Source organism: Coregonus clupeaformis, unplaced genomic scaffold (assembly GCF_020615455.1).
Source record: "Coregonus clupeaformis isolate EN_2021a unplaced genomic scaffold, ASM2061545v1 scaf0295, whole genome shotgun sequence".
NCBI classification, from domain to species: domain Eukaryota; kingdom Metazoa; phylum Chordata; class Actinopteri; order Salmoniformes; family Salmonidae; genus Coregonus; species Coregonus clupeaformis.
Genome location: NW_025533750.1, coordinates 377,651 through 393,849, shown reverse-complemented (window position 1 = coordinate 393,849; position 16,199 = coordinate 377,651). Strand labels below are relative to the sequence as shown.

The following is a 16,199-nucleotide window of genomic DNA, read 5'->3' as shown; positions in this document are numbered from 1 at the left end:
CAGCACATCTAAAATATAAGAGAATAATTTCCCACACAGTGTATTGTAAATAATTCACTTAAGGTGTACATTTTGGAAAGGCTCCCCAGAAACTAGTTTGAGGATTTATTTTCTCTGAGTTTCCATTGTTCTTGGTTTGTTGACTTACCTACATTTGAACATCACTGTTATTGCTGAGAATGGTTGTTTTATCCTTTCATTACCTTCACACCTTCTGTTAAAGGACTCACGCCCTGTCATCCAGGCCCTCTGCCGCTGGTCCTGTGCTGCTGGGTCTCTACCAGACAACACCTCTCAATTTGGGATCGGTGCGGTTCCCCCGTCCATAGTTGCACTGAGAGTGAGCAGAGGTGGCACAAGCCAAGAACAATGGTAAGAATTATTTTATTTATTTATAGATACAGGCAAGCTTCTCTCTCTCGCACCACAGCAACTGCCAAGAGTTGGTCTCTAGGTTACAATGTTGCGCAAATCATAAACCCGGGCTAGGCCCAGCCCGAATATCAGGCGCGGGCTGGAAATCTACATTTTCACATTAGAATACGTTTTTTTCAGGGGGCAGGAGAATTAATGAGGAGGCAACTCGAATGAACTCTGACCGCTTTTATTCGAATTTTTACATCGCAAACAGTGAAAATTATGTTTCATGCCACGAAAGGTACCGGATCCTGGCAAATAGGTTCCGAACGAAACAGTCCAAAACTGAGAGGGGCCTGGATCCTATTATGGCAGGATCCTGCTCAAATTAAGCACTGGATGGTAGGGTATTTGTTGATTTATTTTCCTTTTTTCAAGCGAAGTATACATGATTTATACTCCAGTCTAGTTGGTGGCGGTAATGCAACGTTTATTGGAGGCCAACCGCCATTCAACCTAATCGAAGAAGAAGAATCCGCGCCTCCTCTGTGTGACGTGATCAGATCAGGAAGTAAACAGTGTTGTTTGTTTGGCGCTAAACTTTCTTCCTTGTTGTTTCTCTGCGACTTTCCTCTGCTTTTGGAAATATGGCTAGCTTCCCACAGAAAATAAAAAAGAGCGTACCGGAAGAAACCAAGAGCAGTCTGACTGAGAAAGATTTGCAGAAGTGGGGTTTGCAAGGTTTGTGGTGGGGAATGTGAGCAAAGTAAATGTAAGTTAATGGTTAGCCTACGACAGAGACTGGTTCAGTCATTTGCCGCCAGCTCAACAGAGACATGGTTTAAACATGTCCAACACACAGGAACTGGATCTGTAGTAGCTAGCTAACAATCTAACTTGTTAGTAAGCACTGACAGTGTTCAACTAGTAATTAAACTACATTTTGCAATAGCTTGGTGGTAGTTGAACTGAAATCACATCCTTGGTAGTGTTTTCAGTAGTTAATTAGCTACTTTTTGTCGCCATGTAGCAGTGTCGCTAACTACTGGAAATTCTTGCAATCTGAAAATGCAAGAATTTACTTTATTTTTCGAAATCAGAAATGCCTAACTGTTGAAATAGGATACATTACACATTCTGTTAACTGACTCTAGTGTGATGAACTGACTCTAGTGTGATCTGCATTGCCATTTGTATTCTATGACATTTCATATTTAGAATCATTTTCAAAGTAACTTTAGTTAAGGAAACTATATTTTTAAAGGGTAGCTTTAGTGTAGCTTAACTTCTAGTGTGAAGTAATTGGTAACTTGGAAAACTATATTTTCAGAGTAGCATCCCCAACACTGTTAGTAACTTCACTACTTAACATAAAACGGTTACATCATTCTTCAGGATTGAATATGAGGTCTTAAAGAATCTTGCTGGCTACTTGGACTTATCTCTCCCAACAGCGTTTTGGTTCCGATATTAGACTCAGACTGGCGTCCAGCCAATCAAATGTGTTGCTTCCCTCAGGGATTCAGTTGAGAGCCTATCAGCTGGACGGAGTGCAGTGGCTCACCCAGTGCCTGGCCAACCAGCAGGGATGTATCCTAGGAGACGAGATGGGCCTGGGCAAGACCTGCCAGGTGAGCGGCTGGGTTTGTCCCAAATGGCAGCTTAGAGCTCTGGCCAAAAGTAGTGCACTATATAGGGAATAGGTTGCCATTTGGGACACATAGCATATTAGTTCTGGAGGACATCCATATAGATACTAGCACCTTTTAATACCTATCCTTACCTATTGGAATAAAGGTTCAGATGTATTTTCTTTACTCAGTATTACAAGGCAATAATATGGATTGTATTGATGTTGTCTTGTCTGTTTGGCCCTTCACTCAGACCATCTCTCTGCTACTGTACATGAGAGGGGCTCTGCGGCAGGACGGGCCGTTCCTGGTCGTCAGCCCGCTGTCTGTCATGGACAACTGGAGGAGCGAGATGGAATGGTGAGGAGAACAACCATTGTCTTATGTCAGATAACGCAACAGCCTTCAACAGGTTTCAACCGGTTTCAACAGGCTTTAGGTTTCACCAGGTTTCAACAGCCTTCAACAGGTGTCAACACAAGTGGCCCCTATTCCCTATGTAGTGCACTACAGTAGAGCAGATCAGATCCCTATAAACTAATAGTGCACAGGTAATAGGGGACATAGACATAGTGTTATGTTACATAATGCACTGTACACTTCTCTCCGACACTGCAACCATTTCCTGTTCTTACCATGGTTTCATTTAACTACTAGGCGGAGACTCTCACTCTCCACATTCATCACCTCATCACTATTGGTCTAATCTTGAGAATTCAGACATTTAGTCTGTACCTGTTGTTATGGAAAGCAAAACATGAATGTCCTACTAATGCAGAATGAGTGCAGGGCGCTAGAGCTGACTGTCTGTTGTCTTCCCAGCTTATCCCCCTGTCTCAAGGTGCTGTGTTACTCTGGAGACAAAGACAAGAGAGCAGAACTGCAGAGGGACATGGACAACACACCCTACCATGTTCTGCTAACTACATATGAGGTACAACACACCCTACCATGTTCTGCTAACTACATACGAGGTGATGATGCTAATTGATGGGAAATGCGGTCTAACGTCTGTAGCAAGTTGATATACTTTCCCCCTGTAATCCAATATTGTCTTTCTCTACACTGAACATGTTGTTTTCTAATTTCTCTCATTGTCAGCTCTGTGTCAAAGATGCCTCATTCCTGAAAAGGTGAGTCTGCAATCACTATTCCACTATCAGCATTTAAAACGACAGTCAGTCAAGCATCCAGAACTAACACGTCTCTGTTCTGCAGGAGGAAGTGGAAGGTCTTGGTAGTTGATGAGGCTCACAGACTGAAGAACCACAACTCCCTGTTGCACAAAACCCTGATGGAGGTACGACTAATACTACTACTACTACTACTACTACTAATAATAATAATAATACTAATACTAATACTACTAATACTACTAATACTACAACTAATACTACTACTAATACTACTACTACTACTACTACTACTACTACTACTACTACTAATAATAATACTAATACTAATACTACTAATACTACTAATACTACAACTAATACTACTACTACTACTACTACTACTACTACTAATACTACTACTACTACTACTACTACTACTACTACTACTAATACTAATAATACTACTACTACTACTAATACTACTACTATTACTACTACTACTACTACTACTACTAATACTAATACTAATAATACTACTAATACTACTACTACTACTACTACTACTACTAATATACTACTAATACTACTACTAATAATACTACTACTACTACTACTACTACTACTACTACTACTACTACTACTACTACTACTAATAATAATAATACTATTACTATTACTACTATTACTACTACTACTACTACTACTACTACTACTAATAATAATAATATTACTACTAATACTACTAATACTACTACTACTACTATTACTACTATTACTACTACTAATACTACTACTACTACTACTACTACTACTAACACTAATACTACTACTACAAATACTAATACTAATACTACTACTACTACTAATAATACTACTACTACTACTACTACTACTATTAATACTACTAATACTACTACTTCTACTAATAATAATAATAATACTAATACTACTACTAGTACTAATACTACTAGATGTAATCTGATAAAGGTACTGCACCTACTTCCCTTACTACCTACATTCTACTACATCTATAGCACCAAGCTTACATTCCTTCTCCTACCATCACCAAGCCTGCATTCCCTCTCCTACCATCACCAAGCCTGCATTCCTTCTCCTACCATCACCAAGCCTGCATTCCTTCTCCTACCATCTCCAAGCCTACCACCATTCAATCCAATCACCAAGCCTACCACCTCTTTCACTCTCTCTCTTGTAGTTCTCTCTGGATTTCAGAGTGCTGCTGACAGGAACTCCTATCCAGAACAACCTGACGGAGCTCTACAGCCTCCTATCATTCATCCAGCCCAGTCTCTTCCCCACAGACCAGACTGAGGACTTCACTAGCACTTACAGCCAGGTCGAGACACAACCAACTCTGGGTAGGACACTATTATACAACTGGAGGTCTGAACACCTGGAGGCTAAGCCTAATTAGCCTACTCCGGTCTATACATAAATAAATAAAATCATTAAAAATAGCATAGCCTGCAGTCGGCATGGCCCCGGGCAGCGCGCGTGGCAAATACAAAATGGATGATTGTTGAGTTGCGACTGTCAGTGAACAGTAGAGGCCCAGCCAGACATATCGCAGTATTTCAAAATATAATCACGGAAAAGCATAGTTTGTAAGCAAATGGCTATTGCTGTAAAGACCAGAAAATTAAGAGACTCTAATCAGTCTTTTGGTTAGCAAAATTCTCAACTTAATTGAGCGAACAGTATAGCCTATCTTATTGGCACCAGCGGAGAGCATCGGCCATCCCCCGGTGAAGTGCGCACATTCACTCTATCGTTGTTGGGTCAGTGCCACTTGAAAGTTTGTTTTTGGACAATAATTTCCTCCTCCAGGTCAGATGGGCGTCATTGTATTTGTGTTTCCCCGTCTCGTAGGCCTATTATATGGACCAGACAATGTCGTTTTTATTGATAGTCAGTTACAATGATTTGTCGTATTAAAATAAGTTATTAGCCTAAATTATGACTATCAAATTTACTCATCACATTATCAAAAAGTATGCTATCTTATATACACTACCGGTCAAAAGTTTTAGAACACCTACTCATTCAAGGGTTTTTCTTTATTTTTACTGTTTTCTACATTGTAGAATAATAGTGAAGACATCAACTCTATGAAATAACACATATGGACTCATGTAGTAACCAAAAAGTGTTAAACAAATCAAAATATATTTCATATTCTTGAAATAGCCATCCTTTGCCTTGATGACAGCTTTGCACACTCTTGGCATTCTCTCAACCAGCTTCACCTGGAATGCTTTTCCAACAGTCTTGAAGGAGTTCCCACATACGCTGAGCACTTGTTGGCTGCTTTTCCTTCACTCTGCCGTCCGACTCATCCCAAACCATCTCAATTGGGTTGAGGTCGGGGGATTGTGGAGGCCAGGTCATCTGATGCAGCACTCCATCACTCTCCTTATTGGTCAAATAGCCCTTACACAGCCTGGAGGTGTGTTGGGTCATTGTCCTGTTGAAAAACATATGATAATCCCACTAAGCCCAAACCAGATGGGATGGCGTATCGCTGCAGAATGCTGTGGTAGCCATGCTGGTTAAGTGTGCCTTGAATTCTAAATAAATCACAGACAGTGTCACCAGCAAAGCACCCCCACACCATAACACCTCCTCCTCCATGCTTTACGGTGGGAAATACACATGCGGAGATCATCCGTTCACCCACACTGCGTCTCACAAGACACATGGTTGGAACCAAAAATCTCCAATTTGGACTCCAGACCAAAGGACACATTTCCACCGGTCTAATGTCCATTGCTCGTGTTTCTTGGCCCAAGCAAGTCTCTTATTATTATTGGTGTCCTTTAGTAGTGGTTTCTTTGCAGCAATTCGACCATGAAGGCCTGATTCACACAGTGTCCTCTGAACAGTTGATGTTGAGATGTGTCTGTTACTTGAACTCTGGCTTTTTTATGGCGGTTTTGGAGCAGTGGCTTCTTCCTTACTGAGCGGCCTTTCAGGTTATGTCGATATAGGACTCGTTTTACTGTGGATATAGATACTTTTGTACCTGTTTCCTCCAGCATCTTCACAAGGTCCTTTGCTGTTGTTCTGGGATTGATTTGCACTTTTCGCACCAAAGTACGTTCATCTCTAGGAGACAGAACGCGTCTCCTTCCTGAGCGGTATGACGGCTGCGTGGTTTCATGGTGTTTATACTTGCGTACTATTGTTTGTACAGATGAACATGGTACCTTCAGGCATTTGGAAATTACTCCCAAGGATGAACCAGACAGATTTTTCTTCTGAGGTCTTGGCTGATTTCTTTAGATTTTCCCATAATGTCAAGTAAAGAGGCACTGAGTTTGAAGGTAGGCCTTGAAATACATCCACAGGTACACCTCCAATTGACTCAAATGATGTCAATTAGCCTATCAGAAGCTTCTAAAGCCATGACATCATTTTCTGGAATTTTCCAAGCTGTTTAAAGGCACAGTCAACTTAGAGTATGTAAACTTCTGACCCACTGGAATTGTGATACAGTGAATTATAAATGAAATAATCTGTCTGTAAACAATTGTTGGAAAAATTACTTGTCATGCACAAAGTAGATGTCCTAACCAACTTGCCAAAACTATAGTTTGTTAACAAGACATTTGTGGAGTGGTTGAAAAATGAGTTTTAATGACTCCAACCTAAGTGTATGTAAAGAAATTCTCCCAGAATCTCAAACCAGCTTGTTTAACACTTTTTTGGTTACTACATGATTCCAATTGTGTTATTTCATAGTGTTGATGTCTTCACTATTATTCTACAATGTAGAAAATAGTAAAAATAAAGAAAAGCCCTTGAATGAGTAGGGGCGGCAGGTGAAAAATCTGTCTGTGCCCTTGAGCAAGACAAAACTTAAATATCACAGTTACATAAGTATTCAGACCCTTTACTCAGTACTTTGTTGAAGCACCTTTGGCAGCGATTACAGTCTCAATTCTTCTTGGGTATGACCCTACAAGCTTCGCACACCTGTATTTGGGGAGTTTCTCCCATTCTTCTCTGCAGATCCTCTCAAGCTCTGTCAGGTTGGATGGGGAGCATCGCTGCACAGCTATTTTCAGGTCTCTCCAGAGATGTTCGATCGGGTTCAAGTCCGGGCTCTGGATGGGCCACTCAAGGACATTCAGAGACTTGTCCCTAAGCCACTCCTGCATTGCCTTAGCTGTGTGCTTAGGGTTGTTGTCCTGTTGGAAGGTGAACCTTCGCCCCAGTCTGAGGTCCTGACCGTTCTGGAGCAGGTTTTCATCAAGGATCTCTCTGTACTTTGCTCCGTTCATCTTTCCCTCGATCCTGACTAGTCTCCCAGTCCCTGCCGCAAAAAAACATCCCCACAGCATGAAGCTGCCACCGTGCTTCACCGTAGGGATGGTGCCAGGTTTCTTTCAGACGTGACGCTTGGCATTCAGGCCAAAGAGTTCAATCTTGGTTTCATCAGACCAGAGAATCTTGTTTCTCATGGTCAGAGAGTCTTTAGGTGCCTTTTGGCAAACTCCAAGCGGGCTGTCATGTGCCTTTTACTGAGGAGTGGCTTCCGTCTGGCCACTCTACCATAAAGGCGGAGATGGTTGTCCTTCTGGAAGATTCTCCCATCTCCACAGAGGAACTCTGGAGCTCTGTCAGAGTGACCATCGGGTTCTTGGTCACCTCCCTGACCAAGGCCCTTCTCCCCCGATTGCTCAGTTTGGCCGGGCGGCCAGCTCTAGGAAGAGTCTTTTCCAATCAGTTGAATTTACCACAGGTGGACTCCAATCAAGTTGTAGAAACATCTCAAGGATGATCAATGGAAACAGGATGCACCTGAGCTCAATTTTGAGTCTCATAGCAAAGGGTCTTAATACTTATGTAAATAAGGTATTTCTGTTTTAATTGTTAATAAATTTGCAACAATTTCTAAATGCCTGTTTTCACTTTGTCATAATGGGGTGTTGTGTGTAGATTAATGAGGAAAATAATTAATTCAATCAATTTTAGAATAAGGCTGTAACGTAACAATGTGGAAAAAGTCAAGGGTCTGAACTTTCCGAATGCACTGTATGTGTGCCATTCAGAAGGTGAATGGGCAAGACAAAACATTTAAGTCTAATTGCCAGGCGCACCGGTTTGAGTGTGTCAAGAACTGCAGCGCTGCTGGGTTTTTCACGCTCAACAGTTTCATTTTACATTTTAGTCATTTAGCAGACCCTCTTATCCAGAGCGACTTACAGTTAGTGAGTGCCTACATTATAATTTTTAATTTTATTTATTATTAATTGTTAGTTTTTTTCATACTACGACCCCGTGGGAATCGAACCCACAACCCTGGTGTTGCAAACGCCATGCTCAACCAACGGCCATTCCCACCTTGGACGACGCTGGGCCAATTGTGCGCCGCCCCATGGGTCTCCCGGTCGCGGCCGGCTACGACAGAGCCTGGATTCGAACCAGGATCTCTAGTGGCACAGCTAGCACTGCGATAAAATAAACCACGGGGGAAACCACGGGGGAAAGCGTACTCCATTTGCTTTTTAAGTGCATAGATGACATGTATTTTTTCCCGCTGCCCCTGTTTTGATACAGGTGCATGATAACGGTCCATTCTAAATCAAAAGTAATTTCACACATATATTATTTAGTAAAGACAAGATTAAATCCAGAATAGTCTGATGGGTGACTATTAGCTTATCACTCAATAGTCTGATGGGTGACTATTAGCTTATCACTCAATAGTCTGATGGTGACTATGATATATTATCACTGCCTTTGTTTTGCGACTTTCTGGATTTATATTCACACCGCATGTAGCCGAGGAAGTTCAGGAGTAAAAACTAACAAAATATAATTATTGTAGAATTTGTCTGTGTCCATAAAATGTATATAGTATGTATGGGCTGGAAGTAGAGGCCTAAGCGTTGTTGTTCAATAATTTACTCCAATTGGGGAAGGGGTGGTGGGGTTGGAAAGTAATGAAGGGAAATATCATTTAAAAAAGGATATGTGTGTGTGTATGGATGTATGTGTATATATGTGTTTGTGTGTATATATATATATCTATACTGCTCAAAAAAATAAAGGGAACACTAAAATAACACATCCTAGATCTGAATGAATGAAATAATCTTATTAAATACTTTTTTCTTTACATAGTTGAATGTGCTGACAACAAAATCACACAAAAATTATCAATGGAAATCAAATTTATCAACCCATGGAGGTCTGGATTTGGAGTCACCCTCAAAATTAAAGTGGAAAACCACACTACAGGCTGATCCAACTTTGATGTAATGTCCTTAAAACAAGTCAAAATGAGGCTCAGTAGTGTGTGTGGCCTCCACGTGCCTGTATGACCTCCCTACAGCGCCTGGGCATGCTCCTGATGAGGTGGCGGATGGTCTCCTGAGAGATCTCCTCCCAGACCTGGACTAAAGCATCCGCCAACTCCTGGACAGTCTGTGGTGCAACGTGGCGTTGGTGGATGGAGCGAGACATGATGTCCCAGATGTGCTCAATTGGATTCAGGTCTGGGGAACGGGCGGGCCAGTCCATAGCATCAATGCCTTCCTCTTGCAGGAACTGCTCACACACTCCAGCCACATGAGGTCTAGCATTGTCTTGCATTAGGAGGAACCCAGGGCCAACCGCACCAGCATATGGTCTCACAAGGGGTCTGAGGATCTCATCTCGGTACCTAATGGCAGTCAGGCTACCTCTGGCGAGCACATGGAGGGCTGTGCGGCCCCCCAAAGAAATGCCACCCCACACCATGACTGACCCACCGCCAAACCGGTCATGCTGGAGGATGTTGCAGGCAGCAGAACGTTCTCCACGGCGTCTCCAGACTCTGTCACGTCTGTCACATGTGCTCAGTGTAAACCTGCTTTCATCTGTGAAGAGCACAGGTCGCCAGTGGCGAATTTGCCAATCTTGGTGTTCTCTGGCAAATGCCAAACGTCCTGCACGGTGTTGGGCTGTAAGCACAACCCCCACCTGTGGACGTCGGGCCCTCATACCACTCTCATGGTGTCTGTTTCTGACCGTTTGAGCAGACACATGCACATTTGTGGCCTGCTGGAGGTCATTTTGCAGGGCTCTGGCAGTGCTCCTCCTGCTCCTCCTTGCACAAAGGCGGAGGTAGCAGTCCTGCTGCTGGGTTGTTGCCCTCCTACGGCCTCCCTCCACGTCTCCTGATGTACTGGCCTGTCTCCTGGTAGCGCCTCCATGCTCTGGACACTACGCTGACAGACACAGCAAACCTTCTTGCCACAGCTCGCATTGATGTGCCATCCTGGATGAGCAGCACTACCTGAGCCACTTGTGTGGGTTGTAGACTCCGTCTCATGCTACCACTAGAGTGAAAGCACCGCCAGCATTCAAAAGTGACCAAAACATCAGCCAGGAAGCATAGGAACTGAGAAGTGGTCTGTGGTCACCACCTGCAGAACCACTTCTTTATTGGGGGTGTCTTGCTAATTGCCTATAATTTCCACCTGTTGTCTATTCCATTTGCACAACAGCATGTGACATTTATTGTCAATCAGTGTTGCTTCCTAAGTGGACAGTTTGATTTCACAGAAGTGTGATTAACTTGGAGTTACATTGTGTTGTTTAAGTGTTCCCTTTATTTTTTTGAGCAGTGTATATAGGCGAGAAAAAAACCACGGGGGATTGGAAGTGATGCAGACAATGACATTGATGGAAGTTACAATCTATCTGCAATATTAAAGCTGATCTACCCCCTAAAAAAATTACCTGTTTCCACAATGACTAAAATGTAAATATATATACAAATTTGGGTGAAGTATCCTCCTTCCCTCTAAACATTACATGTTTATTGCTAGGCAGGAAGTTAAGTGATGCGGACAATAAACTGTTCCTTCTCCCTTAATGTGACCTGACCTGACCTCATTCCTCACTCCTCACTGATCCACAGCTATCCACCCTTATCAGTGACTGCAACCATGTGATTGCGTCCACCATATACATTCCTCCTACTGATAACCATCAACTTCTGGTGTAGAAACCAGACTATGGCGCTCCTCATTTCCATAGGATACTTGATAATTAACAATAACATGTTCTGCTAGTACTTACATGTCCTGCATTCCTCTCTCTCCCCCTGTGACATGATTAAGGATATTTCTAGTTTATAAGTCAGAACCCATCAGTAGATTGACATAGGCTAGTCCTTTTGCTGTTCGTTAGGCCTACTCATCTTGTTGGCTGACGAAAAGTAAATGTGGACAGTTCTTCCAACATCTGCAATATGTACCTCGGAATTGTATAAGGACGTGCGCAGTTGCGTCCCCGATGTGTCTGTCTTAACTTGTAGCCAGTGAGAAAGACCCGATAAAGTGACGGAGAGCCGTATGAGTGAGAGACGTTTCGGATTGCGCAGCACGGTCAGGGAGAAGGTCACAGCGCAGCACGGTCAGGGAGAAGGTCACAGCGCAGCACGGTCAGGGAGAAGGTCACAGCGCAGCACGGTCAGGGAGAAGGTCACAGCGCAGCACGGTCAGGGAGAAGGGCACAGCGCATCACGGTCAGGGAGAAGGGCACAGCGCAGCACTCTGGGCCGCAAAAGGCATGGATTGTTTTAGGATGCATTACTGCCACAAAGGGGATGCTGCCGTGAAATTTTAGGCATTATCAAGTGCTTGTCAAATTATGAATGAGAGACTGATGAAGTGTGTACAGCCTGCGCAAAAAACAAAGCAGAGCTCATGCCTTTCATGAGACTTTTTTCAAATCATCATTAGTCTCATCATGCAGCCTTACAATGTATTAAAAATCAAACATATAGCCCAACATTATCACAACTAAAGTTACATTAATAACTCTTAATTAAGCATATAGGACCTGTTTCTTTGTTAACCGCTCAACACAGAATAGCCACATGTGCGCACTCCCTAAAATCGTTTGGAGAAAATATCCTTTCTATTTTATTCAGCTTTGTTCAGTTTTATTCTTCATACTATAAAATACTATCAAATACCGCCACGGAATTCTAAGCAAATCTTGTCTGCTAAATGAGTGTAGCCCACAGCCATTTGGCATAGCCAGATCAGGACCTAACATAAGGACAACTCAGAGGATGCTACTCTGTTCTTCTGAAATAGACTACATTTTCTTCATATCTTGTTTCTTTAGACCTGTCTAAAATAAATAATGGATGTATTGTGAAGGTGTAGGCTATATTACATGGATTTATTAGACTTTTTAACATGTAGATGTTCCAAAGGTCTGCATCAGTGGCTTGTAGGCTGTGTGTGGAAACCAGGAGATGCTAAATGTGTTTATGCTAATTAACGGTCAATTACCGTGAGACCGACAGTTATTTGCTTGACAATCACCGGCTGACGAAATGTCCTGACCGCCACAACCCTAAGTGTATGTGTACTTTTTATTATTTGATTGAACCTTTTTATTTATCCAGGAAGTCCCATTGAAACCAAGCGGGCAGCTCCATCATTATGATAAAGACTGAATCTCTGTGAACCCGACATGTCTGACAGCAGTGTTCTCTGTATATCTCTCTCCAGCCAGTGCTCTCCAGAGTGTACTGCAGCCCTTCCTGCTGAGGAGGGTAAAGGCGGAGGTAGCAGCTGACCTCCCCATGAAGACGGAGATCCTGATGTACCACGGCCTGTCTGCCTTGCAGAAGAGATATTATAAGGCTATACTCATGAAGGACCTGTGTGAGACTGAAATACTAGCCCTGGTTGGCTGTCTGTTTCTGAAATACTAGCCCTGGTTGGCTGTCTGTTTCTGAAATACTAGCCCTGGTTGGCTGTCTGTTTCTGAAATACTAGCCCTGGTTGGCTGTCTGTTTCTGAAATACTAGCCCTGGTTGGCTGTCTGTTTCTGAAATACTAGCCCTGGTTGGCTGTCTGTTTCTGAAATACTAGCCCTGGTTGGCTGTCTGTTTCTGAAATACTAGCCCTGGTTGGCTGTCTGTTTCTGCTCTCTTGCCAACTTGTCTTTATGGAATGGTAATGCCAAACAGTTTGGGTTTGGCTTGCCAATGACAGCAATGGAGTTGGTAAGAGATCAGCAACTTAAACTGAACCTATTCCATTGGGAAGCAACTGACCGTAGCTAACTGCTGTTGTGTTTCTAGATGCCTTTGGGAATGAGCAGGGCAACAAGACCAGACTGCTTAATATACTGATGCAGCTCAGGAAGTGTGTGGACCACCCCTACCTGTTTGATGGTGAGATCCTATTGGTTTAGAGCTGTGTGGACCATCCCTACCTGTTTGATGGTGAGATCCTATTGGTTTAGAGCTGTGTGGACCACCCCTACCTGTTTGATGGTGAGATCCTATTGGTTTAGAGCTGTGTGGACCACCCCTACCTGTTTGATGGTGAGATCCTATTGGTTTAGAGCTGTGTGGACCATCCCTACCTGTTTGATGGTGAGATCCTATTGGTTTAGAGCTGTGTGGCCCATCCCTACCTGTTTGATGGTGAGATCCTATTGGTTTAGAGCTGTGTGGCCCATCCCTACCTGTTTGATGGTGAGATCCTATTGGTTTAGAGCTGTGTGGCCCACCCCTACCTGTTTGATGGTGAGATCCTATTGGGTTAGAGCTGTGTGGCCCACCCCTACCTGTTTGGGCTTGAAGGCAGCGCTGAGCATGAACCCGAACCTTTACTGCTGGAGGTGGAGGGCTTTGGTTATTGTTTGTGTCAAGCTTTCATCTCCTGTCCTTTCAGGGCTCCAGACTGCGACCATTTAGTCGCATTTTGCAACCCTTTTGACTTGGCTGTGCGAGGTATATTTTTTAAATTGGTCGGCTCAGTGCGAGCTGCACATTCTACATGGTCACCAGTAAAGCACATTATCCTCATGGTTCCTGTAATGAAATGTACCTGTTTCGCTGGGGCCTGCTGCTATGTCCAGCCACTCTCTCTCCTGCCTGCCCCTGTACCTGTTTCGCTGGGGCCTGCTGCTATGTCCAGCCACTCTCTCTCCTGCCTGCCCCTGTACCTGTTTCGCTGGGGCCTGCTGCTATGTCCAGCCACTCTCTCTCCTGCCTGCCCCTGTACCTGTTTCGCTGGGGCCTGCTGCTATGTCCAGCCACTCTCTCTCCTGCCTGCCCCTGTACCTGTTTCGCTGGGGCCTGCTGCTATGTCCAGCCACTCTCTCTCCTGCCTGCCCCTGTACCTGTTTCGCTGGGGCCTGCTGCTATGTCCAGCCACTCTCTCTCCTGCCTGCCCCTGTACCTGTTTCGCTGGGGCCTGCTGCTATGTCCAGCCACTCTCTCTCCTGCCTGCCCCTGTACCTGTTTCGCTGGGGCCTGCTGCTATGTCCAGCCACTCTCTCTCCTGCCTGCCCCTGTACCTGTTTCGCTGGGGCCTGCTGCTATGTCCAGCCACTCTCTCTCCTGCCTGCCCCTGTACCTGTTTCGCTGGGGCCTGCTGCTATGTCCAGCCACTCTCTCTCCTGCCTGCCCCTGTACCTGTTTCGCTGGGGCCTGCTGCTATGTCCAGCCACTCTCTCTCCTGCCTGCCCCTGTACCTGTTTCGCTGGGGCCTGCTGCTATGTCCAGCCACTCTCTCTCCTGCCTGCCCCTGTACCTGTTTCGCTGGGGCCTGCTGCTATGTCCAGCCACTCTCTCTCCTGCCTGCCCCTGTACCTGTTTCGCTGGGGCCTGCTGCTATGTCCAGCCACTCTCTCTCCTGCCTGCCCCTGTACCTGTTTCGCTGGGGCCTGCTGCTATGTCCAGCCACTCTCTCTCCTGCCTGCCCCTGTACCTGTTTCGCTGGGGCCTGCTGCTATGTCCAGCCACTCTCTCTCCTGCCTGCCCCTGTACCTGTTTCGCTGGGGCCTGCTGCTATGTCCAGCCACTCTCTCTCCTGCCTGCCCCTGTACCTGTTTCGCTGGGGCCTGCTGCTATGTCCAGCCACTCTCTCCTGCCTGCCCCTGTACCTGTTTCGCTGGGGCCTGCTGCTATGTCCAGCCACTCTCTCTCCTGCCTGCCCCTGTACCTGTTTCGCTGGGGCCTGCTGCTATGTCCAGCCACTCTCTCTCCTGCCTGCCCCTGTACCTGTTTCGCTGGGGCCTGCTGCTATGTCCAGCCACTCTCTCTCCTGCCTGCCCCTGTACCTGTTTCGCTGGGGCCTGCTGCTATGTCCAGCCACTCTCTCTCCTGCCTGCCCCTGTACCTGTTTCGCTGGGGCCTGCTGCTATGTCCAGCCACTCTCTCTCCTGCCTGCCCCTGTACCTGTTTCGCTGGGGCCTGCTGCTATGTCCAGCCACTCTCTCTCCTGCCTGCCCCTGTACCTGTTTCGCTGGGGCCTGCTGCTATGTCCAGCCACTCTCTCTCCTGCCTGCCCCTGTACCTGTTTCGCTGGGGCCTGCTGCTATGTCCAGCCACTCTCTCTCCTGCCTGCCCCTGTACCTGTTTCGCTGGGGCCTGCTGCTATGTCCAGCCACTCTCTCTCCTGCCTGCCCCTGTACCTGTTTCGCTGGGGCCTGCTGCTATGTCCAGCCACTCTCTCTCCTGCCTGCCCCTATACCTGTTTCGCTGGGGCCTGCTGCTATGTCCAGCCACTCTCTCTCCTGCCTGCCCCTATACCTGTTTCGCTAGGGCCTGCTGCTATGTCCAGCCACTCTCTCTCCTGCCTGCCCCTGTACCTGTTTCGCTGGGGCCTGCTGCTATGTCCAGCCACTCTCTCTCCTGCCTGCCCCTGTACCTGTTTCGCTGGGGCCTGCTGCTATGTCCAGCCACTCTCTCTCCTGCCTGCCCCTGTACCTGTTTCGCTGGGGCCTGCTGCTATGTCCAGCCACTCTCTCTCCTGCCTGCCCCTGTACCTGTTTCGCTGGGGCCTGCTGCTATGTCCAGCCACTCTCTCTCCTGCCTGCCCCTGTACCTGTTTCGCTGGGGCCTGCTGCTATGTCCAGCCACTCTCTCTCCTTTCCCGGGGAAAAAAATACTCTGGGAGAAAAGGTTTCTAATTGTATAACATTTAAAAATCCTATTTGCGGGAAAAGCAGAGCTATCCTGTTGTCACAGTTGAAGAAAGGAGGTTATCAGATTTCTGTAGGTATAATTTTTTATTCTCAGCTCTGAGCGATTGCATAGGCCTGA

At 45.5% G+C, this 16,199-nt stretch overlaps 1 protein-coding gene across 5 annotated transcripts in view; it reads left to right on the top strand.

Annotated features, from left to right (window-relative positions):
• The first annotated feature begins 907 nt into the window (after positions 1–907).
• The window catches only part of chd1l (chromodomain helicase DNA binding protein 1-like), a 112,487-nt gene continuing 97,195 nt past the window's right edge, over positions 908–16,199 (top strand). For 2 of the 5 annotated variants that reach the window (XM_041840750.2, XM_041840754.2), the window contains exons 1-9: positions 910–1,098; positions 1,876–1,988; positions 2,242–2,348; positions 2,811–2,922; positions 3,090–3,121; positions 3,207–3,288; positions 4,320–4,482; positions 12,646–12,801; positions 13,224–13,316. In XM_041840750.2, coding sequence (XP_041696684.1) covers positions 1,005–1,098; positions 1,876–1,988; positions 2,242–2,348; positions 2,811–2,922; positions 3,090–3,121; positions 3,207–3,288; positions 4,320–4,482; positions 12,646–12,801; positions 13,224–13,316 — 952 coding nt within the window. In that variant the 5' untranslated portion in view covers positions 910–1,004. Of the gene's footprint in view, positions 1,099–1,875; positions 1,989–2,241; positions 2,349–2,810; positions 2,923–3,089; positions 3,122–3,206; positions 3,289–4,319; positions 4,483–12,645; positions 12,802–13,223; positions 13,317–16,199 lie in introns of all 5 variants that reach the window. The other 3 variants (XM_041840752.2, XM_041840753.2, XM_045214676.1) reach the window with 3 other exon arrangements.